The sequence below is a fragment of the Tachyglossus aculeatus genome, chromosome 6, assembly GCF_015852505.1.
Source record: "Tachyglossus aculeatus isolate mTacAcu1 chromosome 6, mTacAcu1.pri, whole genome shotgun sequence".
In the NCBI taxonomy this organism is placed as follows: Eukaryota; Metazoa; Chordata; class Mammalia; order Monotremata; family Tachyglossidae; genus Tachyglossus; species Tachyglossus aculeatus.
Window position 1 is genome coordinate 19,898,092 of NC_052071.1, and position 27,546 is coordinate 19,925,637.

General features: G+C 41.0%; 1 protein-coding gene across 2 annotated transcripts; it reads right to left on the bottom strand.

Moving 5' to 3' along the window:
* On the bottom strand, positions 1-27,546 carry LOC119929887 (X-linked inhibitor of apoptosis). Of its 2 annotated transcripts, none has more exons than XM_038748231.1 (7): positions 27,481-27,546; positions 22,393-22,519; positions 6,301-7,210; positions 4,465-4,564; positions 2,818-2,896; positions 1,223-1,259; positions 1-291 (listed from the first exon to the last, which is right to left on the bottom strand). In XM_038748231.1, the coding sequence occupies exons 3-7, from the start codon at positions 7,208-7,210 to the stop codon at positions 98-100; spliced, it is 1,320 nt and encodes a 439-aa protein (XP_038604159.1). In that variant the 5' UTR covers positions 22,393-22,519; positions 27,481-27,546; the 3' UTR covers positions 1-97. The 2 variants fall into 2 exon arrangements, with proteins under 2 accessions (XP_038604159.1, XP_038604158.1); XM_038748230.1 differs by having other exon boundaries at positions 6,301-7,215.

The following is a 27,546-nucleotide window of genomic DNA, read 5'->3' on the forward strand; positions in this document are numbered from 1 at the left end:
CCTCTGACTCCCAGATTTATGCTCTTTCCACCAAGCCGTGCTGCTTCTGATTTACAGATTCAAGCTGGATAACTAGAACACATCTCCCCAACACCTCCTAAGACATAAAAATTTTCTGCCGGTAGTTAATGATAGTGCAGCACACCGGACACTTGCCCACCGCTTCGCCACATTCTTTGCAAGCAACCAGATGTCCGCAGGGAAGAAAAACTACAGCAATATTTTTATCCATGCAGATTTTGCAAAGCTTTTCCTCTTGCAAACGTCTTAGCTCCTCTTCAGGACTAATCTCTACAGAGGGGAAAAACAAAAAAGTAGTGAGTAGATTTTGGATTACTACTAATGGCTTATTTTGCCTCCTTTCCCTTGCTAACTGATTTGGTAAGCATTTCCCTAATGCAAAGGCAGGTCCTTCACTGTAGGACCTTTATAACCGTGGTCCCCAAATCACTCACGGGATGAGGGTTATTGTGCTAGTTAGCCGATTCATTTTTTGTCAGTGGAAATCAATATCAAGTAAAATGATGCCTTCTATTCATATTTTTCCATACAGCTTTTATGAACTCAACAAGGAAAAACAAAAATCGACCTTAAAACATAATGAGCTCATGAAAAAAAATGGGTAGCGTATAAAGTTATTTTTGTGGCTCCTAAATCCCAAATGCCAAGAAAGGTCAAGTTATAAGAGCTGTTTCCGAAATTCTAGCAAGGTAAGAAGATCTTAGATTCCACTATATTCCAGTCATCTGTGTTAAGGTATAAATGACTAGAAGTGGATAAGATATTTTTACTGGTCTTGCTCCTAATCAATCCATGGTTTTTACTGAGGGCTTACTGTGTGCAGAGCACTGAACTGAATGCTTGGATGAGTACATAACACACAATACTTGCCCTTAGAGGGGTTTACAATCTAGTGAGGAATTTACAGTTTCCTATGGTCACAACTTGACAGATGGAGGTATGTGTGTGGTAAAACTTACACAGCATAGCTCTGGCCTCCACCAACCCAGCTCCCATCCCCTTCTCCTTTCATGCTCACTGCCCTACTACAAGATTCTGAAATACTATTATTATTGTTATTACTACTAGGCATTTGTTAAGCACTTACTACAAGTCAAGCACTGCACTGATATGAGTTAAGCAGATTGAATACGGTCCCTGTCCCACGTATGGCTTACAATTTAGGTAACATCATTATTCCGATCACCCTATTTAACAGTACCTTTAGTCAATGGTGGCGGTGTCTCATCAGCTCCTAACTAAAACAGAAAAATGAATTAGGGTTAGAATCATTTTTAAGAAAAAAAAAAGAAGGTACTGGTTCTGTTTCGGACAACTTTATTCTCATTAATCATTTCAATATTTTTATTCCTTCAACCTATATCCTTAAAGATTTCTAAATATTTTACATTATTTTTCTAATAAATGAAAGGCTTAAAAATGCAATGCACTGCACACCAATGCTTAGAGATTGTTTCGAGAAGATTCCTTTTATGTCAGCGGGCAACTAAAGGAGCCAGTTATTTTTTAATCTTTAGGCTTACACTTATTCAAGCAATACTGTCCTATGCGCATGGGAGAGTACAACAGAGCTGGCAGATGTGATCCATTCCCTCAAAAATCTTACAATCGAGTGGAGGAGACAGGCATTAAAACAAATCCCGACTGGATTACTGTATCAGCCTCCTCTCTGATCTCCCATCCTTCTGTCTCTCCCCATTTCAGTCTATACTGCACGCTGCTGCCCAGATTATCTTTGTGCAGGAATGCTCTGGGCATGTTACTCCCCTCCTCAAAAATCTCCAGTGGCTACCAGTCAACCTACATGTCAGGCAAAAACTCCTCACTCTCGGCTTCAAGGCTGTCCATCACCTCACCCCCTCCTACCTCACCTCCCTTCTGTCCTTCTCCAGCCCAGCCCGCACCCTCCGCTCCTCTGCCGCCGCTCACCTCCTCCCCGGGCCTCGTTCTCGCCTGTCCCGCCGTCGACCCCCAGCCCACATCCTTCATGCCCTCCCTCCGCCCATCCGCCAAGCTAGCTCTCTTCCTCCCTTCAAAGCCCTACTGAGAACTCACCTCCTCCAGGAGGCCTTCCCACACTGAGCCCCCTCTTTCCTCTCCCCCTCCCCATCCCCCCACACTACCTCCTTCCCCTCCCCACAGCACCTGTATATATGTTTGCACAGATTTATTACTCTATTTTACTTGTACATATTTACTATTCTATTTATTTTGTTAATGATGTGCATCTAGCTTAACTTCTATTTATTCTGATGACTTGACACCTGTCCACGTTTTGTTTTGTTGTCTGTCTCCCCCCTCTACACTGCGAGCCCGTTGTTGGGTAGGGACCATCTCTATATGTTGCCAACTTGTACTTCCCAAGCGTTTAGTACAGTGCTCTGCACACAGTAAGCACTCAAATACGATTGAATGAATGAATGAATGAAATTACAGCTAAAGGGAAGCAAGAGAGTTTAAAGCTATCTACATAAATGCTTCTGGTGTGGGAGGAAGTGTACCCAAGGCTTGAGATGACATGGAAGTGGTGAAGTCGCAGTCGGGGGTAGAAATGAGGTGGAAAGATGAGAGATTAATCAGGGAAAGCCCGCTGAGGGAGAGTTGATTTCAACAGGGCCTCGAAGATGGGATGAGCAGTGCTTCTGCTACTAATCTGCTGTAGTGATTAATCTACTGCAGTGCTTAATAATCAAGCCACAATGACTACCTTTTAACATTTAAACTTTAGGATGGATAATTATTAGATAACAACACATTTGGAAATGTGTATAAAAGTATCTAAAAATCAATACTCACCACAGAATCTTCAAGAGACTGACTCAAGTGAACATTGTTAATAAACTCTTGTCCCTTCTGCTCAACAAGGTACTTGCATCTATGAAATCAAAAGAATATTTTGTGACCGATAATATTACACATTCATGATAATAATAATAATAATGATGGCATTTATGAAGTGCTTACTGTGTGCCAAGCAATGTTCTAAGCGCTGGGGCGGATACAAGGTATTCAGGTTGTCCCACATTGGGCTCACAGTCTTCATCCCCATTTTACAGATGAGGTAACTGAGGCCCAGAGAAGTGACTTGCCCAAAGTCACACAGCTGACAAGTGACAGAACTGGAATTAGAACCCATGACCTCTGACTGCCAAGCCTGGGCTCTTTCCACTGAGCCACGCTGCTTCTCATAATGAACTTCTCATAATGAACTTCTTTTAAAACAGATTTCACACAGAGCTGTATACTAGTATTATTATTTATTAACCCAGTTCTGTAGTGTAAGGGTTACATTCTAGCGAAACCTCGTGAAGGAGAGTTTACGCTGTAGGTCGTTGTGGGCAGGAAATGTATCTGTTTATTGTTTATATTGTACTCTCCCAAGCACTTAGTATAGTGCTTTGCACACAGTGCTCAATAAACATGATTGAATGAATGAATGAATGAATGTAGCTCTCTTCTGTTCCAATGCTACATTCATGAGAACATGCACTTTCTTTGATAATGTAGCATGTTAAGTCCAGGACTCTGTTATCCAAAGAAAACTGCATTCTAGCCAAAATGCTTGTTGAGAACATGGGATATGGCACCAATGGACACTATTTCGTTTTTGAAAATTAAGATTTAAAATGATCACTAAGAGCCTTAAGAACCTATTATTTTGGAGACAGAAAAAAAATTTGCCTAGTATATATTTGTTTTCTTTTACGAAGAACTCCAAATTTATAATTGCTAATCTTCTTTAATTTGAAGTTTAGATGTTTGAAGTTTAGAACTTTTAGCAAAATTCTGAGACTAACTTCAAAAATTTTAATTAACATTTCTCTCCAACTTTCTCACTCCAGGACATCATGGTCTGTGCAAAGACAAATCCTGTTCAATAAAAATCTCTTGCATTTAAGAACAACACATTCTATACCTTTGGAGATTAAAGCACTGTAATTTCCTGAAATTGTCCATTCCAGAGCTTTATAGCCAGTTTCACAGGACTATCATCCCAATTTTATAACTTTGGAGTCTTGTAAACATTCAGTAGTTAACCTCAAAGCCTGTCCAACCTAATGAAACTAAGAGTTCAATTCTGATTGTTAAATTTCCTTTGGTTTCTTCCTAAAACATAGTAAAGGTGCAAAAGTGGCCATGATCCTCCCCCGTCAACTAGACGCTGGATCCCAAAGCCTTCCCTGAAGGCTAATGTCTCCACCTCAGAAGAGAAGTGTCCTTTTAAAAAAGATGTACATTTGCTAATCCAAAAGAAGCCTCCACTCCCAATTTGCTGTTAACTAGGGCATTTGCTTACCTCATTTCTATTACTCAGGTGTGAATTTTTTGCCTTCTTTAAGGCAAAAAATTTTTCAAGTGGCAAGGGTTTTGAGCCTTCCACTCTAAGTTCTCCAATTCTCACTTTATTTTATGAATATGATATGAATATTTAAAATGCCTTACCCTGGAAACCATTTAGCATGTTGCTCCCAAGGGTCTTCATTTGGCTTCCAATCAGTTAACCCTCCTCCACAATGAAAGCAAATAACCTTATCTTGCTCACCTAAGAAAACAACCATTAAGATTATAGCCTTTTTATAATATTTGAAAAACAAGCTTCTGCTACAGTCACGTCTGTGTATATCTGTGTGTTTTTGAATAGAATAAAAGCATTTTTAAGCTCTCAAATTAAGACACAAGCTACCCCTTCTGCGGAATTGATGCTTAGCATTTTCACTAACTTTACTTTGAGATAGAAAGATTTTAGATATAACTAATTCTAAATTTAAAATTAATGATCTAAAATCTTTAACCCTAAAGATCTAAATCATAAAAGTTATATTTCCCAATTCAACATTCAATTGTTATAAATGCCAAAACATGTTCCATGTCACAAAATGTATTTACTACAGATTTATTATTAGGGCAATGATTTATTTCCCGAGAGCATTGACTTGTGAAAATAAAGGGCTTTTAAAATAGCAGCGTAACATTTTTCTGCAATTATTTCAGGAGGCAAAGAGAACCTTGACATACCACCAGGGGTTTATGGATAACGCCACAAACTAAATGGTACTTACATGTGGAGTGGGGAAGGAAATGTTGGTTACACACTGATCTTTTCTGGCCTCACCCTCCTACAGACATCAATTTTCCCTCAGTGATATCCTCGTCAAACATAAAGAGTTATACTACAAAGATCTCTCATTTCCCCACCCTGTTCACCCTCCCTCGTACAAGGCCTTTGCAGTTGGATATGTATCCCTTAACCACTTTGGGCAAGTCACTTAACTTCTCTGTGCCTCAGTTACCTCATCTGCAAAATGGGGATTAAGAATGTGAGCCCCACATGGGACAACCTGATTACCTTGTATCTACCCCAGCGATTAGAAGAGGGTTTGGCACGAAGTAACCATTTAACAAAATACCATCATTACTATTTGATACTCACCCTATCCCAGGCCCACAGCAATTTTGTTTTAAAAGGTATTTCATAAGCGCTAATTATGTGCCAAGCACTGGACTGAGCGCTGAGGTAGATGCAGGCTAATCAGGCAGGACACACTCCAGGTCCCACTTACGGGCTTAAGTCTTATGCCCATTTTACAGATGAGGTAACAGGTACAGAGAAGTGAAGTGACTTGCTCAAGGTCACACAGCCAACAGGTGGTGGGACCAGTATTAGAACCCAGGACCTTCTAGCTCCCAGGCTATGTCTCTTCTTTTGCGCTTACTTATATAGTCACCACTTTCCCTGCCTGTAATTTATTATAATGTCCGATTCCCCACCATTAGATTGTCAACTCCTTGAGGGCAGGGATTGTGATTACCAACTCTACTGCACTGTACTCTAGAGTTTAGGATAGGGTTCGGCACAGGAACACTTGATAAATACCACTGATTGAGTGAGCGACTGACTGAAAAACACACCAAAAAATGGTCAGAGTCTGAGGCACTGTATGGGTGTGGGGAAAAATACAAATACTGTCAAAGCAGCATTAACACTTTTTTTAAAAAAGCATTTTGATTGTGTTTCTGTTCAAATATTTTGTTCGAGTGGTCCATTACATGAAAACCAATAAACATACAAATGAAAATGTCCTTTGGGTTGGGACATGAGGATAAACAATCACATACTGAACTACTTCTGTCACTGTAAATAATGTAGAGCCAGTTCAAACCCTTCGTGCACTCATACCCAGATAAATGAATCATTTTTTGACTAAATGTTTGTCTAATGTTTACTAGCTCAGGGGTGGTAGGGTCATTTTCATTAGACTGGTCTAATCAACAGTTTACCTAGTGTATAAAATCCTGCTCTTGCAAGCAGCTCCTTGTCAACGGAGTATGCCCAGCTCTCAAAAGTGTGGATCCGGGCTTCAAACTCTGCCATGGCCGGATTCCTCGGGAGATGAGTTGAATGTGAGTAACTCCTCTCGGAAGCGATGCTATCAGATTCAATTTCAATGTTTCCAACATCCCGGCCCAAGACAAAAAGACACTTCGGGAAATGCCGTTTGTGCTCCGACCACGGACGGTCACACGGCTCCCAGTTTTTCAACTTTCCACCACAACAGAAGCATTCTACTTGATCGTCGATACCTGAGTAGTACAGTCCAGCTCTAGCTAACTGCCCTGGGGCTAACAGGGTATATTCGGGCCAATTCTGAAACGTCTCTAGTCGGGCTTCTTCGCTGCACATGGCAGGGTTCTTCGGGAATACCGTTTCCGACAGGTCGACAACCTGCCTCGTTCTCAAAAGGTAGTCCTGATGAGTTTCGGACGATCTGCCCAAAGCGTGGTGAGCTGGATTTCCTGGGCAGTCTTCCCCTCGACCGAGCTGACCGTTTTGGAGACCCGCGTTTGCTAAAGGCGGAGTATCGTTCTTAAAATGACATCCATTGACAAACCTGCAGTTGGGGGAAATTTTTCGGTGCCTCCCAATTGCAGAGTCACCATATTGCCACCTATCTACGGCTATACGACAACTGAAGCATCGCACGACATCTCCTTCGCCCGTGTAGAGGAAGCCAGCCCGGGCCAGAGTTGACGAAGAAACGGGGCTATTACTTGGAAAATTAGCAAAAGTTTTTAATCTGTTGTGCTCCTCTGCAAATTCTTCATCTTTATTAACCTCTGAAGGAACTGAAGTTTTGAGTTCTTCTGGGCTGTTACAGGTCATTTCTTCGTTCCAGCAGGGCTTTGCCATCTTTCCTTGGAAATGGAAAAAAGAACATCCCTTTACAATTAGGTAACAAAGAAAAAAAAATTGAATATACAAATACAAGGAAATCATCCTCAATTTTTGACATTTTTCTTTTTCCTAAGAAAATGAATAGTGAAATCAAAAACTACAGTATTTCTAATTTTTAAGTTCTTAGAGTATCTTTGCTAAGTATATGTATACCATGTGATACATACAGTCATTTCTTCTAGAAATGCCGGGATTGCATTCTCCAAGAATCTGTCCTTCTGATGCTCCACCTGGTTTCATTCAGAAAATGCGCAGTGTTGAAAGACTGTTCCTTAATTCCTCAACAATGTACAATGTAAACACTGGCTATATCTGAATACATATATCTGATTATCTTCTATCTTCCCAGAGCCCTTAGCAAAGGGCTTTGCCACATAGCAAGAACTTATTAAGCCACAAAAATAGTAATAATAAAAATTATAAGATGATTCACTGAATCTCATATACATTAACCCAGCTGAAAGAACATTAATGATAATAATTGTGGTATTTAAGTGCTTACTATGTACCACGTACTGTACTAACCCTGGGGTAGATTCGCTCCACGCAGATTGGATACAGTCCCTGTCACCCATGGCCTTACAGTCTAATGGGGAAGAGAAAACAGGTACTGAATCTCTACTTCTTACAGAGAAGCAGCGTGGCTCAGTGGAAAGAGCACGGGCTTTGGAGTCAGAGGTCATGGGTTCGAATCCTGACTCCACCAATTGTCAGCTGTGTGACTTTGGGCAACTCACTTAACTTCTCCGTGCCTCAGTTACCTCATCTGTAAAATGGGGATTAAGACTGTGAGCCCCCCGTGGGACAACCTGATCACTTTGTTACCTCCCCAGCGCTTAGAACAGTGCTCTGCACATAGTAAGTGCTTAATACATGCCATCATTACTATTACTTCACAGATAAGAAAATTGAAGCACAAAGCATTTAAGTGGTGAAACAAGATTAAAACATATGTCTCCTGACTACCACTCTTGTTCTCTTTCCTCTAGGCCCTGCTGCTTCTCCACTGATTTATTTTTATTTTTCTAATGGTATTTCTTAAGGGCTTATGTGTCAGGAACTGTTCTAAGCACTGGGGTAAAGGCAAGCTAATACAGTCCATCCTCATTTAATAGATGAGGTAACTGAGGCAGAGAAGTTAAGTGACTTACCCAAGGTCACATAGCAGACAGGTAGCATTGTCCCTGCTGGCAGGATTAGAACCTAGGTCTTTCTGACTCTGAGGCCAATGTTCTACCTACTAGGCCATGTTACTTCTTAGGAAAATGCTTTTAAAAAGTGCAGAAATACAGATTATAATGATGGTCATTGTTGTTGTCATCTTATGCTGTCAGGCTGTGCCCGACCCATAGCGACGCCACGGACGTATCTCTTCCTGAATGCCCCACCTCCATCTGCAATCATTTTGGTAGTGAATCCATAGAGTTTTATTGGTAAAAATACAGGAGTGGTTTACTATCGCCTCTGTCCGCGCAGTAAACCTGAGTTTACTTCGACTCTCTTCCACGCTGCGGCTGCCCAGCAGAGGTGAGTTTTGACTTGTAGAGATTGCCTTCCACTCGCTAGCCACTGCCCAAGGTAGAAATGGAATAGGTATGCCTCTGCTTGACTCTCCCTCCCATAGCCAAAACTGCTAGAGTACTGGAAACTCTCCAGATGCGACCCTGAGATGTTAATGATGGTCATACCAAAATGATAAATAATCCCTATTTATTCAATGCATTTCCAGCTCAAAAAAAAAAGTACTGTGCAAAGATTTTTTTGAAGTTTTCTAGTGGTTTACCTTAAGAGGAGCAACAGTTTTATTCATAATATTACACTCTACTATAATATACTATATATATATATACACACTATATATATACACACCATATACTATACTATACATATATATATACATACTATATATACTATACTATATACTATATTCTATATATATATATACTATATATACTATTACTATAATATTACACTCTATTACACTTCCTCACCGGGCCTCCTTCTCACCTGTCCCGCCGTCCACCCCTGGCCCACGTCCTGCCTCTGGCCTGGAACGCCCTCCCTCCACACATCCAAACTAGCTCTCTTCCTCCCTTCAAAGCCCTACTGAGAGCTCACCTCTTCCAGGAGGCCTTCCCAGACTGACCCCCCCCTTTATCCTCTGCTCCTCCTCCCCTCCCCATCGCTCCCTTCCCCTCCCCACAGCATTTGTGTATATTTGTACACCTTTATTACTCTATTTATTTTATTAATGATCTGTATATATCTACAATTCTATTTGTTTTGATGGTACTGACACCTGTCTACTTGTTTTGTTTGCTGTCTGTCTCCCCCTTCTAGACTGTGAGCCCATTGTTGGGTAGGGACCGTCTCTATATGTTGCCGAATTGTACTTTCCAAGCGATTAGTATAGTGTTCTGCACACAGTAAGGGCTCAATAAATATGACTGAATGAGTGAATGACACAACAGTAGCTGGACAAACTGACAAATATGAAAGCTAGAGAGGCTGAAAGGCGTCACAAATGGGCCACATTAAGTCAAGTGGGCTGGACTGGGGATGTCACATGTCACCTGGAATGCCCAGCATCTGTCCAGATCTAGGGACGCAGATGGGGAAATCAAGTGGGGTCCTGAGCACTGTCCCTTATCCAACCCCAGCTGGGGGGTATGACCCCTCTCCCTACCTGCCCTATGAGTTTCACACCTTGCTCTTATGAGAAGCATCTGGCCCACTGGAAAGAGCGTGAAGCTGGGTGTCAGAGGACCTGGGTTCTAATCCCTGCTACGTGACTTTGGTCAAGTCCCTTCGGTTCTCTGGCCTCAGTTCAGGATGGCCAGCTTGTGGAGCGGCACTGAGAGGTGCTGGGCATGGGAGCTCACCAAGGCTACAAACAAATCGGTCTAATTCTGCCTCCCATTTCAGGAGGGCTCCCAGTAAGGGAAATGAAGATGAGCCAAGAAGAGCAGCATATCCAGAAAACTAAGGAGAAAGAGTGGAGGCCACAACTTCTAGCCTAGCTACATTGTAACACCCTAAGAGAAGGGGAAAAAACAACAGCAACCTCACAACTTAATATGTAGACCCTAAGACACTCAATACAAATTGATTGAAAAAAAGCCTATGACCTAACATAGCAATTTAACGTGCAGTCTAAAAGTTGATAGTGGATTTTAAATTTACAAGACATTCTCATTTCGAGGTGGTCTACCTCATCCTTTCAGAGACACATATGTACCCTAGGAATAATCAATGCTTATTTGCAGAGAAGTTTTATATGACAGTTAAGAAGGTAAAAAAACATTTTTCTGTCGATTCATTACTTCATTTAGGCATCAGTAAAAATGTACGTGATTTACAAATGGCAACATCAAGTCAATCTTGCTAGGTATCAAATGTCTCAAACCCTCTAAACATTTGTGTCAGTAGGCTGTCAACAAAAATTCGGGATGAAAGCAGCATCAAAAAAAGAAACCTGAGATTTTTATTTGCAACAGATACAGTGGTAGAATCTGATGATTACTGGAGGGTATAGCAAATACTCTGTTTATAGCATGAGAAGCTGTAATATATGAAAAGTAAACCTTGTTATGTATGAATATTCATTACCCACTTTAATAGGCCACAAGAAGTTAACGTAATTTTTACTTCCATTCTCAAGGAAAAACAAGACCACAATCTTCAGATGATTCAAAATGAGATGCGTTTCCACACCTCGTTTGAAATCCTAATTCATTCATTCAATCGTATTTACTGAGCACTTACTATGAGTAGATCACTGTACTAAGCTCTTGGGAGGGTACACCAGAACTATATGTTGTACTAGGCTCACTGTCACAGCAATCTATTCAATAAGGCTAACTTATTTGAAGTGTAAACTCATTGTGGGCAGGGAACGTGTCTACCAACAAGTCACTTCTCTGTGCCTCAGTTCTCCTGTTCTCTCTCCTCCCTTACACTTTGAGCCCCCCCGCAGAACAGAGACTCTTCCCCACCTAATTACCTTGCAGCTACCCCAGTGCTTGGAACACTGTTGGACACACAGTAAGCAATTTACAAATGCCATAAAAAAAAACAAAAAAAACCCCTCTGCTGCACTGTACTCTCCCAAGCACTTAGTACAGTGGTCTGCACACAGTAAGTGATTAGTAAACACTATTGATGATGAGAAGTTTGCTATTTTGTGAATTCTACTGACTATGGCAGCCAGAGATTTGGGTAGTATATTTAGCTGGCAAATAATGCAGTAACAAAAGAATACGACTAGAGGTAACTCTCGACCAGAGCATCCCTTAAATTGAGGCCAACTTGCCTCTTTACAAATCAGTGATATTTACTGGGTGCATTACTTTGTGAAGAGCACTGAATTAACTGCTTGGCAGAATACAATACGGTTGGTAGGGATGACCCCGACCCACCGTCTAGAGGGGGAGACAGACATTCAATTACAAAAGGGACAGACTAGAGAGATATTCATTCATTCATTCAATCATATTTATTGAGAGCTTACTGTGTGCAGAGCACTGTACTAAGCGCTTAGGAAGTACGAGTCGGTAACATATAGAGACGGTCCCTACCCAACAAGGGGCTCGCAGTCTAGAAGGGGGAGACAGGCAACAAAAGAGGATGGGAATGGCCAAAGAGGTATGGACCCAAATGCATAAGCAACGTAGAAGGGAACGTGGCTAGGATTGGGAAAAGAGAGGACAGTCAGGAAAGACTTCCTGGAGGAGACACAATTTTAGTAGGGTAACTCTCTCCACCATATTTATAGGCTTTTTTGGCACTCTACTCTATTCGCAATCTTTGTTCTTGTCCTTTTAAATAGTATTTGTCAAGCGCTTACTATGTGCCAGCACCGTATTAAGAGCCGGGGTAGATACGAGATCAGGTTGGACACAGTCCATGTTCCACATGGGGTCACAGATGAGGGAACTGAGGCACAGAGAAGGTAAGTGACTTGCCCAAGGTCACACAGCAGACAAGTGGTGGAGTCAGGATTAGAACCCAGGTTCTTCTGACTAGGCCGTGCTGTTTCTCTTCTTAAGCCCAACTACTGGTCAAGCCTGACTCTTGTCTCGCCTGACTCTGGCCCCATCTTAATGCAATCCCCACGGCCTCAATTCCCTTACGCCAGACCTCTGGCCTCCCCGCCTTCAAAACCCTCTTAAAATTCCAAAAGCCTTCTCCAAACAGCTTTCTCTGATGAATAAACCTTACTGACCTCTGATTCTGATTAACCCTAGGGTGGCCTCTTGCCCTTGTGTAATTATTTGTTCCCATCCTCAGTATTTGCATGTATATTTGATATTTCTATTTCTCAGTCTCACCCACTGGAGTGTCATCTTCTGTAAATTGTGTGGGGCAGGCACCCTGTTCAATCTGATTATTTTATGGCTACTCTATGCAATAAGCACTTAATACCATCATTATTATTCTTTTTATTGTACTCTGTTACTTTATTGTTCTCTTCAAGTGCTTAAGATAGTGCACTGCACTCAATCAATACCATTTCTATTACTACTGCTTATAACACATTGGTTCAAATATAATAACCACATTCAGAAGCAGCAGTTAAATAAGCACTTAAGACATTAAGATTCTCCTACCTATTTACCACCTTTTCCGTTCTTTTTCTTTACCGCACCTCAGTTATAGTCTCTCAACGCTACACTTATGTGTACACATTTATGTGTACAGGCACATAACTTCTTCAAAACATAAATCTCCTCACGTTGACCAAATCTGATCAGTATTAGAAACGCTTATTCCACTGTCCCTCTCAGCTTTCTTCTAGACTCTTGACTTTCTCTACAGCCTTTAAACTTTTCAGGATAAACGACAAAATTGAACTGAAAGCCCCGATAGTATTTATACTAATACTCCCTTTAGTGGGTATGGGTATTGGGATATTGTGCACATTTTCTTGGCTAGTAACCGACATAGAGATTTCATGTATTTGGTGTATGTTGCAATTTGGGTTGCTTCTTACTGACATGCTTTATTGCTATCATTCAATCAGTGGCATTTACTGAGTGTTGACTATGTGCGGAGCACTACACTTGGCACTTGGGAGAGCATATATCTCTGAACAGGGCTATTTCAACTGAATGCCTCTACAAAATCAGCCTCCTTCAATGCATCCCTAGTTCACTCCCATCTTCCTGATCCTGTCACACATGTTAGCGCTCCTTTGTCTGTTTTTAACTGCCTGCTTTTCTTATTTGTAGGTATGCTCTTAGTCTATCCTGCAGCATGACTGTCACTTTGGGTCTGTCTGTCTTCCCTTCCTTTTAGGTTGTATGCTCCAAGTCTGTAAGCTTCTTGACGGCAGGACTCATGTCTACTTACTCCTTGTCCTATTCTATCCTGTCAAGTCGTCTCCGACCCATAGCGACGCCATGGAGGCATCTCTCTCAGAACACCTCACCTCCATCTGCAACCATTCTGGTAGTGGATCCACATCCACTACCACATGGATCCACATGGATCCACATCCACATGGAAGCGGTTTACCGTTGCCTCCTTCCGTGTAGTAAACTTGAGACTCGACTCGCTCATGCCGCTGCTGCCCAGTACAGGTGAGTTTTGAGTTGTAGGAGAACGCCTTCCACTCGCTAGCCACTGTCCAAGTTAGGAATGGAACAGAAAGGCCTCTTCTTGACTCTCCCTCCCGTAGTCGAGACTGGTAGAGTACTGGAAACTCTCCAGATGCAACTCCGAGGGGGGCTACCTATTTCTACTGAAATAATAATAATGATAATTGTGGTATTTAAGGCTTACTATGTGTCAGGCACTGTACTAAGTGCTAGGGACCATACAAGTTAATCAGGTTGGACACATGAGGCTCACAGTCTCAATCCCTGTTTTACAGAGGAGGCCCAGAGAAGTGAAGTGATTTGCCCAGGGTCACACAGCAGACAAGTGGCAGAGCCAGGATTAGAACCCATGACCTTCTGACTCCTAGGCCTGTGCTCTATTCACCTCTCTCCCACGTGCTGAGTACAATGTCCTGCAAACAATACGTGCTTGATAAGTACTACTGATTGGCTGAGAGTAGGGTTCATACCTTTTATATCTATTGCATATTTCCAAGCACCCGGTACAAGACTCTGACAGGTGCTCGATAAACATTATTGGTGATCATTCGGTATACCCAAAATGGCAGGAATCTGTAAAAACTCTCGTCATACTCCATGAGAGTGCTCTGACCAAATACCAATGAAAAACAAGGCTTTTCTCATAACCTAAGCCCTTTATATTACTGTAAGACAATGACTTACCATTTCACAGCAAAGGAAACTAAAACTTCAGTAGCGAAGTGCACTACTTCTTAAATTCCAGTTACATAATTCCCCACTGGGCACTCAAACATGAATTCAAATATATGTCTTGTGCATAAGAAGACTCCCATTTCAAATCATCACCCCAGGTTTCACTTTCGCCTTCTAAAATGAAACTCCTTTTAGAATCTCTTCACAAAAGGGAACTTCACTGGAGCCATAACAGAACTAAATGCCAGAGAAGAGTCACTTGGTGAATTACTCATACCAGACAGATTTAAGGCCCATATGATACCACTCATCTTGGAAAATCCAGTGACATCATAGCACTTGGCACCAATATCAATGAATCAATGGCTTGCCAGATAAAACCTGTCATATAGGAGCAACCTATCTCTATGTTTCCATAAAATTACAAATATTTTGCAGACTTTAGGAATAGCATTAAACAGAAGATTTGGTACACTACGGTTTTACAGATCACAGAAAGAACTAAGAGAAACTCTATGTTCTTAAGCAATGACTAGTTTACCTTCTCTAGGTGAAAGTTCACCAATAATACCTAATAAGGTAGGCTTCAATATACATGATCAAAAGTATTACTTTGGTAATTATGAAGCACTTGATATGTGTTAAACAATGGGGTAGAGGCAAAAGAATCATATCAAAGAAATATTGAACTTCCATCTGAATATTTCCTTTGGCAAATTTTAGATATCCTTCGCTTTCCCCAGAGAATGCACACTGAAAAGCGTTCATTCATTCACTCATTCATTCAATAGTATTTATGGAATGCTCTGTGCAGAGCACTGTACTAAGCGATTGGAAGAGTACAATGTAAGCACAAACAGATACATTCCCTGCCCACAATGAGCTCACTGTCTAAAGGCAGTTCCAGGTAAAATGAGCCACAGGAAAAAAAAAATTCCAGACCAAATACGATAAAAATGGACCTATTAACGTGTACTCACACACACCCACCCAACCACACACACCCCACTCTAGTTCTCTCTCCCATTTCATCTCTGTAAGGCCCCAATTCAGCATTAGCTTGGTCCTTTGGCATAGAAGCCATCTGTTTCATTTGAGAGCAGTGGGATGAATCTGAGGGACTATGAAAAGAATGAGCTTCCAGTTATATATACATATATCAATCAATCAGTGGTATTTACTGAGCGCTTACTATGTGAAAAACACTGTTCTAAGGTCTTGGGAGAGCACAATACAATAATAATAATAATAATAATTTAAGTACATACTAGGTGCGAGGCACTGTACTAAATGCTGGGGTGGATACAAGCAAATCAGGTTGGACACAGTCCCGGTCGCACATGGGAACCCCCATTTTGTACTTTCCAAGCGCTTAGTACAGTGCTCTGCACACAGTAAGTGCTCAATAATTACTATTGAATGAATGAATGAATTTGACAGATGAGGTAACTGAGGCCCAGAGAAGTGAAATGACTTGCCCAAGGTCACACAGCAGACAAGTGGCAGAATCATGACCTTCAGACTCCCAGTCCTGCTTTATTCACTAGGCTTAGCAGACACATTCCCTGCCCACAATGAGTTTATAGCCTAGAGGAACTCCTTCCCTGGTTCCCAATAGAGGTTCAAGGCATTTGTGGGGGGCCACAGAGCCAGGTGGGGAGGGGAAAGAACAGTAAGCAGGGCACAAGTCTCTGCAAAGGTCCAGAACCTGGTAGAGTCTGGCAGGGGCAAACAAGACAAGTCCCTGGCCTGGAAAAGACATCTCCAGACATTTTAGGGTCCTAGGCATATGGAAGAGATGTGTAAGATGGCACAACACAATATAAGAAACAGAAGTCAGAAAGAGAAAAGAGGTGCCCCTTTTTCATCCTTCATCTGACTGTATGGAAGAGATGATCCTGGGCCTGGATCCCACCTCGAGTCCTCTCAGGGGCCTGAGAAGCACCTGCCCTGACCCGATGCAATGAGTTCAATCCCTTGCATTGACTCAAAAGTAAACCCCAAATGAAGCCACCTTCATTTCCTGTTCGCCCCAATCTACCTATGGCAGCCCACCCTGTCCAAAACACTTTGGAAGTGAGACTCAGGGCTTCACTCAATTGTATTTATTGAGCACCTACTGTGTGCACAGCACTGAATTAAGCGTTTGGGACAGTACAATATCACAGAGTTGGTAGTCACGGTCCCCACCCACAAAGAGCTCACTCTCACACTCCAAAGTCTAGGGTGTGGGTATGTGGGGCGGAGAGAGGTCATACTCCCTTCTCTACCCAAGGCCTTTGGGTACGGCAGAGGGAGAATCAGCCAGGAGCAAAATACCGACAGCCTGACATGGAGAGGGCAGCCTGTAAGCAAACGGCTCGAGACGCCTTCTGTGACACAGAAGGCATCATTCATTCATTCATGTACAACCACGCCACGCATTACCACTTTTTGGTATTCAGATAAATTCCAAAAACAAACTCCTTTTTCATTATACAATCTGCAAAACAGATGATGAGTTAGGAAGCAGTTATTTTAATAACAAACCTCTTGGGGCATATAAAGGCACCAATACAACCATCTTAACCTTAAAGGCTAGGACTAAGGCTTATGGTGTACAGTGCTAAGCACTCAGTACAGTGCTCTGTACACAGTAAGCACTCAATAAATATGACAATGAATGAATGGTGCAGGGGAGAACCTTCACTTGTTTTTCTTCAATTCTTATGAAGCTCCAGTGACACAGAAAAGAAAAAAAAAAACTATTCTAAAAGCATTATACATTGAAGATAAAAGTTCATATCAAATCAGATATCCTATACAACTTTCAGAAGCGCTTAACCAATTAATAATGGCCATTCTAATTTTTTTCCTATTGTTTTCTGATATTTTCTTGCAGCCCTCTCCTTTTTAAGATTTCTCAGGGTTAAAGAAAACAGCTTAGGACACTCTTCTGAAGGGTGGCACTCTGACCTCTCCTTCAAATATCTTGAAGTATTAGTCAGACACGTCCAATTTAGGACTAGCAGCTCAGTCTATAAACTAAATTTCATTATTATACCACCTAGGTGCAACTGTGAAGAAGAGAGGAAAAGACGTGTGCACAACTCTGGCTGCCAATGCTTAAAAAAATGTCCCTGATAGGACTGAAGAAAATGCTACAAGGAAAACATGCAGTAATGCAAAAGTTGAACTTTAAAAATTAGTAGAGACCTCTGAAACTGGTCCAATCTCTTCCTGTATTCTTCTCTTTCTCCCTTTCTCTCTCTTTCTCCTTCCCCATCTCCCCATTTGCTCCCTTCTTCCCTCACCCTTGTCTGGTCTTGCTTCCCTCTCTTCCATCTTTCTCTGCCCTCAGTTCTCTCCTATGCATCAACGTCCCCACGATTAATTCATCCCTGCCCCCAAATCCCCTACCACTTCCATCGTATTCCGCATCCTCAGAATTTCCTCTGTCCCAATCCTCTTCATTTGGGAAACAGAACAAAGATGAATGGGGACGGCAGAGTGACTCTGGCAGCATCTACATTCATCCAGGTTAATGGCATCTTCTCCCCTGGAATAATTCTCTGCATCTTTATCTTTAGGCTGTTGTCACTGACTGAAATAACCATTTAAGTCTGAGAGCCTTATCTGCTAAGTGGCTAAAGATCTTCTTGGTAAACTAGGAACTTTGGAAATGTGGGTACAACACATTACAATGCCCTAACTGATGATCTCTAATGGTCAGAAAGAACTTGTGCTTCTCACGGGATGTCTAATTTACTACCTGAAAATTCATTCATTCAGTCGTATTTATTGAGAGCTTAAGTGTGCAAAGCACTGTACTAAGCACTTGGTAAGTACAAATTGGCAACATATAGAGACGGTCCCTACCCAACAACGGGCTCACACTCTAAGCAGCGTGGCTCAGTGGAAAGAGCACGGGCTTTGGAGTTGGAGGTCATGGGGTCAAATCCCGGCTCTGCCACTTGTCAGCTGTGTGACTTTGGGCAAGTCACTTAACTTCTCTGTGCCTCAGTTCCCTCATCTGTAAAATGGGGGTGAAGACTGTGAGCCCCCTGTGGGACAACTTGATCAGCTTGTATCCCCCAGAGCTTAGAACAGTGCTTTGCACATAGTAAGCGCTTAACAAATACCATTATTATTATTAGAAGGGGGAGATAAACAAAACAAGTAGATAGGTGTCAATACCATCAGAATAAATAGAATTATAGCTACATGCACATCATTAATAAAATATAGTAAATATGTACAAATAAACAGAGTAATAAAGATGTACAAATACATACAAAAGTGCTGTGGGCAGGGGAAGGGGGTAGGGTGAGGAGAGGAAAAAGGGGGGCTCAGTCTAGGAAGGCCTTCTGGAGGAGGTGAGTTCTCAGTAGGGCTTTGAAGGGAGGAAGAAAGCTAGTTTGGCGGATGTGTGGAGAGAGGGCATTCCGGGCCAGGGGGAGGACGTGGGCCGCGGTGGATGGCGGGACGGGAGAGAAGAAGGCCCGGTGAGGAGGTTAGCGGCAGAGGAGCAGAGGGTGCGGGCTGGGCTGGAGAAGGACAGAAGGGAGGTGAGGTAGGAGGGGGCGAAGAGATGGAGAGCTCTGATGTCAATAGTGAGGAGTTTTTGCTTGATAACTTTAGACTGAATGTGTTCTAAAATAGGAAGCGGTTGCTTCAATCCTTTCTCTGGAATTAAGCAGTTTTAAGACTGGGAAAGCAGCGCGGTCTAACGGAAAGAGCCTGGGCCTGAGCCTGAGTCAGAAGATGCGGTTTCTCATCTCGGCTCTGCCGCTTGCTTTCCGTGTGAACTTGGGCAAGTCGCTTAACTCCTCTGTGCCTCAGTTCCCTCGTCTGCAAAATGGGGATTCAATACCTTTTCTCTCTCCTACTTACACTGTAAGCCTTATGTGGGTCCTGATTATCTTTTAATATAGTGCTTGGCAAATAATGAGCACTTAAACATCACAATTATTAGTACTATTATTGCTACATTAAAAGGGAAGACAAACATTAATATAAATTAATAATTTAAATAATAATGACAACAATCCATGCTACACATTGTTAAATGATATTCATTCGAAAGAGCTGCTTGGTGGCATAGTAACAATGTTTACGAATCAAAAATATAGATTTTTACATTCCTGCTCTAAATGGCAAACCCAGAGGTACTGAAATTTTTAAGTGCTAATTCCAGAGGTGCAGGGTTTAATGCTCAGCACAAATTAAGCACTGTTTTTCAATAATGGCAATAAGATGCTTAGAAGCACCTTGTGATGGCTATCCTCCTTGATATATGTTGCTGATTTGTACTTCCCAAGCACTTAGTACAGTGCTCTGCACATAGTAAGTGCTCAATAAATATGACTGAATGAATAGTAAGCGTTCAATAAATATGATGGAATGAATGAATATCCTATAGTTGGATATGAACCAAAGAATGATCCTAAATGTTCCTTTTTACATTCCTAGCTTTCTGTCTAGACTTTGTCATCCAGATTGAATTTATCCAAATCCATTTTGTTCCTTTTTCAGCCTGCATGACTTCCTGTGGAAATTAATTCCACACTTAACAACACATTGAATCAATCATATTTACTGAGTGCTTACTGTGTGCAAAGGACTGTACTAAGTGATTGTGAGACTACAATATTACAATATAATAGAGTTATATATATATTTCTATCTCTCACTGAATGAAGAAACATTTCCTTTTGTATGATTTGCACCTACCTCCAAATTTCAATCAATGTCCTTCCTGGGCTGTGAAATTTCGTGAACAAAAATTTTGTTATCCGGTGCTAACAAACCTCACGATACTATACTAAGCAAGCACTTAGTATAAGTGCTTAGCGCAGTGCTCTGCACACAGTAAGCGCTCAATAAATACGACTGAATGAACTCAGTGAATATATAGCTCAATTATGTCCCCTACAATCTTTGTCTTTTAAAGACTGGAGTCTTAATATTTTCAGTACATTCTTATAGAAAAACATCCATTCTCTTGTTAATCTTGGATACTTTTCTCTAGTTCTATTACATCCTTCCGAAATAATTGGTTTCAATAATTTGGTTTTGAAAACCAAAACTGCACATAATATTCTAAGGTGGATCTCCCACAGTTTCATGTAGTGGCACATAAATGCCTTTTATTTTGTTTCCTTGGTTCTCCCTGCTGATGCCCTGCATTTTGCTTCACTTTTTTGACTGCTGCCAATCACTGTACAGTAATGGTATTTCCCCAGAATTTAACATATGGAAGACTTTCATAGGCATTCTTTCCTATGTATTTGCAGTAACTACTGACAGGTGCTTTGGGAAAGTCAGAATATTTTAGAATGGTGTGGGAGATAAATTAAAAATCAAAGATAATCTAAATACGGTAGAACCATTTTTATCTGGGGATGTGGATGTGTGCTCTTTGGAATGAACGGAGTCACTTTTGAGAACACTAGCATGGAAACCCTACCCTGATGGTTATGAGCAATGTGTAAAAATAGAAACAGAAAGGGCATTCCTTCAATACAGAATAACGATGTCACTTTCTCCAGTACCCCAAATCATTTTGGGACTTTCCTCAGCTGATTAGATGCTTGCCCAAGATAATGTGGCAGAGCTATTAAAAAAATGTTTTCTTCACTTAATTCTGCCTGGCTCAAGTCAGATGCAATTCAAGAGAAATTGTTTGGTAGATTCATGAAGCAAACATCAATCAGGAAAACCTTCTATTTTTTTCCTAAATTATCCCAAAAAACTGCTTAGAAAAAGTTACGAGTTTACCCAGTTCTCCTATAGCCTGAGAGCTGCATTTTGGCAAAGCATCACGTTAAGGAAAACTAACAATATAGTACCCATTCAGTTCTTCTGAAAACTTGGTATACTCAACCTAAACATACTCACAGTGTCAGGAGAACATTCCCTAATTCCTTAACAGAGTTCTATCCAAGACATGTAGTAAGAAATTTATGACTGTCTCTATTGTTGAATTGTACTTTCCAAGCACTAAGTACAGTGCTCTGCACACAATAAGCGCTCAATAAATACAACTGAATGAATAAGTCCAACCTGATTAACTTGTATTTACTCCAGTGCTTAGAACAGTGTTTGGCACAGAGATAGTGCTTAACAAGTACCGTAACTAATATAATTCTTTGTGCTTCAGTTACCTCTCCTGTAAAAATCGATGGGACGTGGACAGTGTCCAACCCGATGATCTCATATCTACCCCACCGCTTAGTATAATGCTTAGTACGTAGTAATCACTTAAATACCATCAGAAAATAAACAAGCGAACAAGGTGTCATATTATTTGGGTATCTGGTGCACAACCTTCCTGAGTTGGTTAGATTAGGGGTGAGCAATTGATGAGCTTGGGAAATCTTGCTACTGCCTGAGTGGAAGGCTTAGAGGAGAGGATGAAAGAAAGCAGGAGGGAGCCAAAAGTGGAAGACAGTGTTTACACAGCACAATTGGAGGCATTTCAGTCTGCAATGGGAACTAGGTATCACCAAGCCTTCTGCAGTCTCCTCTTGATATGTTCCCATACTTGAAGACTGACTGTAAGCTCATTGAGAGCAGGGAATGTGTCCGTTAACTGTTATAGTCTACTCTTCCAAGTGCGTAGTACAGTGCTTCGCGCACAGTAAGTGCTCAATAAATACGACTGAATGAATGACTGCAGTCAGGGCGCAGAGATTGCTAACTGTCTCTATGGCAGGCTCGGAGTACTCTACAGCTTAGTTCCATTTTAGATGTAGGAAATGAATCAGATTTGTTTCCAGACTTCCTCCTTGTCTAGTATGATCAAAGTTCAAAGATGAATACCCTTCTAGTTCAGGTACAGAGATATTTCTTAGCCTCTATTTCAATGTCATTTTAATTTACCGCTTGAGACGTATAAAATGATGACAGGGAATATCAACGGGTTCAGTCGCTTTTACTCCCAAGGTTTCCACAGCTCCAGATCCACTTCTGACTTTAAACTTGATGAATCACATGACGTTTCAGAGACCTACCAAAAATTGAAGATTTTAATAAGATACTTTTTTCGATACTGTAAAAGTTCATCAATAAAAGAAAAAAATACTTCATGAAAACCTTTAACCACCATGTACTATAATACATATATATACATATACACAAATTGGGAAAAAAGGGAATAACGGCTTTAAATACAGTAGTTTCTCTAGAACATGCCAAAGGCACATCTAATATAAATTAAATGGCCTCCATAAAATACATGCATCTGAAAAAATATTTTGAAAATATTACATATCTATGTCCTGTGGGGAATGTGAACAGAAATTGATGCTGAGGAGATACATTATGCTTCTAGGAGAAAAATGACATATCTTAGTTACTGAGCACTTACTCTGTGCAGAGTATTGTGCTAAGAGCTTGGAAGAGTACAATACAGGAGAGTATGATACAACACAATCTCTGCTCACAGTGAGCTTACAGTTTACGAGGGGCACAGACATTAATATAAGAAATTATGGATATGTACACGTGCTCTGGGGCTGAGGCTCGTAGGTGGCAATGTATTTATTTAGAAAAAAAAAAAAAGAGATACCAGATAACCCAGTTTGAAAGGAAACTGATTTGACAGTCCTAAATAAGTTCCTCTTCCAAGAATTAACCAAGCTCTAACCTCTAGACTGAAGGCTCCTTTTGGGCTGGGAACATGTCTACCATCATCATCATCATCATCATCAATCGTATTTATTGAGCGCTATGTGCAGAGCACTGTACTAAGCGCTTGGGAAGTACAAATTGGCAACATATAGAGACAGTCCTTACCCAACAGTGGGCTCACAGTCTAAAAGGGGGAGACAGAGAACAAAACCAAACATACTAACAAAATAAAATAGAATAGATATGTACAAATAAAATAAATAGAGTAATAGTTACCAACTCTGTTGCACTGTATTCTCCCAAACGCTTAGTACAGTGCTATGCACGCAGTAAGTGCTCAATAAATACAATTGATTAGGACCAGTCCCTGTTCACTCCAGGTTTGCTTGACTCACTGTGGGCAGGGAATGTGTCCACCAACTCTGTTATACTGTACTCTCTCAAGTGCTTAGTACAGTGCCTTGCTCATAGTAAGCGTTCAATAATTATGATTGATGATGGTGATGATGACGACCACGGTCCTGAATGTTTCCACCAACTCCGCTGTACTGTACTCTCTCAAGTGCTTAGTATAGTGCCTTGCTCATAGTAACCGTTCAATAATTATGATTGATGATGGTGATGACGACGACCATGGTCCTACTTATGGCACTCCCCTATTGGGGGGAGCCCCGAAGCCCGGATTTGGAGGAAGAGGGTGGGGAGAAGGGGCATTTTCAGGCCAGGGTTTCTCTGGTGGGATCCCTGCCCGCCAACTCCGTCCCGGCAGCTTAACCCAAAGCCCATTTCCGTGGCCCGTGGGTGGGCATCAGGCCTCCACCACATGAGGAGATGTTTCAGGACACGTTTCCCCATTGCTCAAAAATCTCCAGGGGTTGCCCACCCACCTCCACATCAAATAAAAACTCCTCACCATCGGCTTTAAAACACTCAATCACCTCGGCCCCTCCTACCTCATCTCGCTATTCTCCTACTACAAACTTCGCTCCTACCGCTCACCTCACCGTACTTTGACCTCGTCTATCTCGCTGCCACAACCCCTCGCCCACGTCTTGCTTCTGACCTGGAACACCCTCCCTCCTCAAATTCTCAAATCTGACACATCCGAAGTCACTTAACTTCTCTGTGCCTCAGTCACCTCATCTGTAAAATGGGGATGAAGGCTGAGTCCCACGTGGGACAACCTGATCACCTTGTCACCTCCCCAGCGCTTAGAACAGTGCTTTGCACATAGTAGGCGCTTAATAAATGCCATCATTATTATTATTATTGTAACCTCCCCAGCCCTTAGAACAGTGCTTTGCACATAGTAAGTGCTTTAATAAATGCCACCATTATTATTATTGTAACCTCCCCAGCCCTAAGAACAGTGCTTTGCACATAGTAAGTGCTTAATAAATGCCATCATCATCATTATTATTGTAACCTCCCCAAACCTTAGAACGGTGCTTTGCACATAGTAAGCGCTTAATAAATGCCACCATTATTATTATAATTGTAACCTCCCCACTTATAACAGTGCTTTGCACATAGTAAGTGCTTAACAAATGCCATCATTATTATTATTATTATTATTGTTGTAACCTCCCCAGCCCTTAGAACAGTGCTTTGCACATGGTAAGTGCTTAATAAATGCCATCATCATCATTATTATTGTAACCTCCCCAAACCTTAGAACGGTGCTTTGCACATAGTAAGCGCTTAATAAATGCCACCATTATTATTATTATAATTGTAACCTCCCCACTTATAACAGTGCTTTGCACATAGTAAGTGCTTAACAAATGCCATCATTATTATTATTATTATTATTGTTGTAACCTCCCCAGCCCTTAGAACAGTGCTTTGCACAAGGTAAGCGCTTAATAAATGCCATCATTATTATTATTATTGTAACCTCCCCAGCGCGTAGAACAGTGCTTTGCACACAGTAAGCTCTTAATAAATGCCATCATCATTATTATTATTATTGTAACCTCCCCTGCGCTTAGAACAGTGCTTTGCACATAGTAAGCGCTTAATAATTGCCATCATTATTATTGTAACCTCCCCAGCCTTTAGAACAGTGCTTTGTACATAGTACGCGCTTAATAAATGCCATCATCATTATTATTATTGTAACCTCCCCAGCCCGTAGAACAGTGCTTTGCACATAATAAGCGCTTAATAAATGCAATCACTACTATTATTATAACTTCCCCAGCCCTTAGAACAGTGCTATAGACATAGTAAGCGCTTAATAAATGCCATCATCATTATTATTATTGCAACCTCCCCAGCGCTTAGAACAGTGCTTTGCACACAGTAAGCTCTTAATAAATGCCATCATCATTATTATTATTATTGTAACCTCCCCTGCGCTTAGAACAGTGCTTTGCACATAGTAAGCGCTTAATAATTGCCATCATTATTATTGTAACCTCCCCAGCCTTTAGAACAGTGCTTTGTACATAGTACGCGCTTAATAAATGCCATCATCATTATTATTATTGTAACCTCCCCAGCCCGTAGAACAGTGCTTTGCACATAATAAGCGCTTAATAAATGCAATCACTACTATTATTATAACTTCCCCAGCCCTTAGAACAGTGCTATAGACGTAGTAAGCGCTTAATAAATGCCATCATCATTATTATTATTGCAACCTCCCCAGCGCTTAGAACAGTGCTTTGCACATAGTAAGCGCTTAATAAACGCCATCATTATTATTATTGTAACCTCCCCAGCCCAGAGAACAGTGCTTTGCGCACTGTAAGCGCTTAGTAAATGCCATAAAAAAAAGTGGCGGAGCCGGGATTTGAACCCATGACCTGTGACTCCAAAGCCCGGGCTCTTTCCAACTTGTACTTCCCAAGCGCCTAGTACAGTGCTCTGCACACAGTAAGCGCTCAATAAATACGATTGATTGATTTCCACTGAGCCAAATGCCATCATTACTATCGTCAGCGCTTAGAACAGTGCTTGGCACATATTCACTCATTCATTTCATTTAACAAACGCCATCATCATTATTATTTATTATTAGTCATTCATTCATTCATTTCATTTAACAAATGCCATTACCATTATTATTCATTATTAGTCATTCATTCATTTCATTTAACAAATGCCATTACCATTATTATTTATTATTAGTCATTCATTCATTTCATTTAACAAATGCCATCACCATTATTATTTATTATTATTCATTCATTCATTTCATTTAACAAATGCCATCATTATTATTTATTATTCATTCATTTCATTTAACAAATGCCATCACCATTATTATTTATTATTATTCATTCAATCATTTCATTTCATTTAACAAACGCCATCATTATTATTTATTAGTATTCATTCATTCATTTCATTTAACAAATGCCATCATCATTATTATTTATTATTAGTCATTCATTCATTCATTTCATTTAACAAATGCCATTACCATTATTATTCATTATTAGTCATTCATTCATTTCATTTAACAAATGCCATTACCATTATTATTTATTATTAGTCATTCATTCATTTCATTTAACAAATGCCATCACCATTATTATTTATTATTATTCATTCATTCATTTCATTTAACAAATGCCACCATTATTATTTATTATTATTCATTCATTTCATTTAACAAATGCCATCACCATTATTATTTATTATTATTCATTCAATCATTTCATTTAACAAACGCCATCATTATTATTTATTAGTATTCATTCATTCATTTCATTTAACAAATGCCATCATCATTATTATTTATTATTAGTCATTCATTCATTTCATTTAACAAATGCCATTACCATTATTTATTAATAGTCATTCATTCATTTCATTTAACAAATGCCATTACCATTATTATTTATTATTATTCATTCATGCCATCACCATTATTATTTATTATTATTCATTCATTCATTTCATTTAACAAACGCCATCATTATTATTTATTATTAGTCATTCATTTCATTTAACAAATGCCATCACCATTATTATTTATTATTATTCATTCATTCATCTCATTTAACAAATGCCATCATTATTATTATTTATTATTATTATTATTATTATTGTTCTCCCGCTGGGGTCCGGCCAAGCCCGAGGCCCGGGGGGTAGGGGCGGGGCGCGGCGCCGTTGCCAAGGCAACCAGCGGAGGGAGCCGCCCCCCGCCCCCAGGGGAGTGCGCAGGCGCAGCCATCCCCGCCGCCCGCCTACCAGGCCGCGGCGCTAGCGCCCCCTGCGGTCCCCAGCCGGCAGGCCTACGACCTTCCACCCTGTGCCCGGGCCGGGCCGAGCCGGGCCGAGCCGAGCCGAGCCGAGCCCCCGGCCCCCCGCCATTGTGTCACTTACCCTCCCGCCGGGGGGGGGGCGGCGACGGCCCAACCAAACTTCGGGCCCGCGGGCGCCGGGGAGCTC

Bases quoted from the DNA above. Each gene is read 5' to 3' on its own strand.
- LOC119929887 (XM_038748231.1), bottom strand. From the start codon at position 7,210: ATGGCAAAGCCCTGCTGGAACGAAGAAATGACCTGTAACAGCCCAGAA. The intron at 2,897-4,464 runs GTAAGGCATTTT...TTGATTTCATAG, and splicing joins CATGCTAAATGGTTTCCAGG to ATGCAAGTACCTTGTTGAGC. The intron at 292-1,222 runs GTACTGTTAAAT...TCCCCTCTGTAG, and splicing joins ACCGCCACCATTGACTAAAG to AGATTAGTCCTGAAGAGGAG.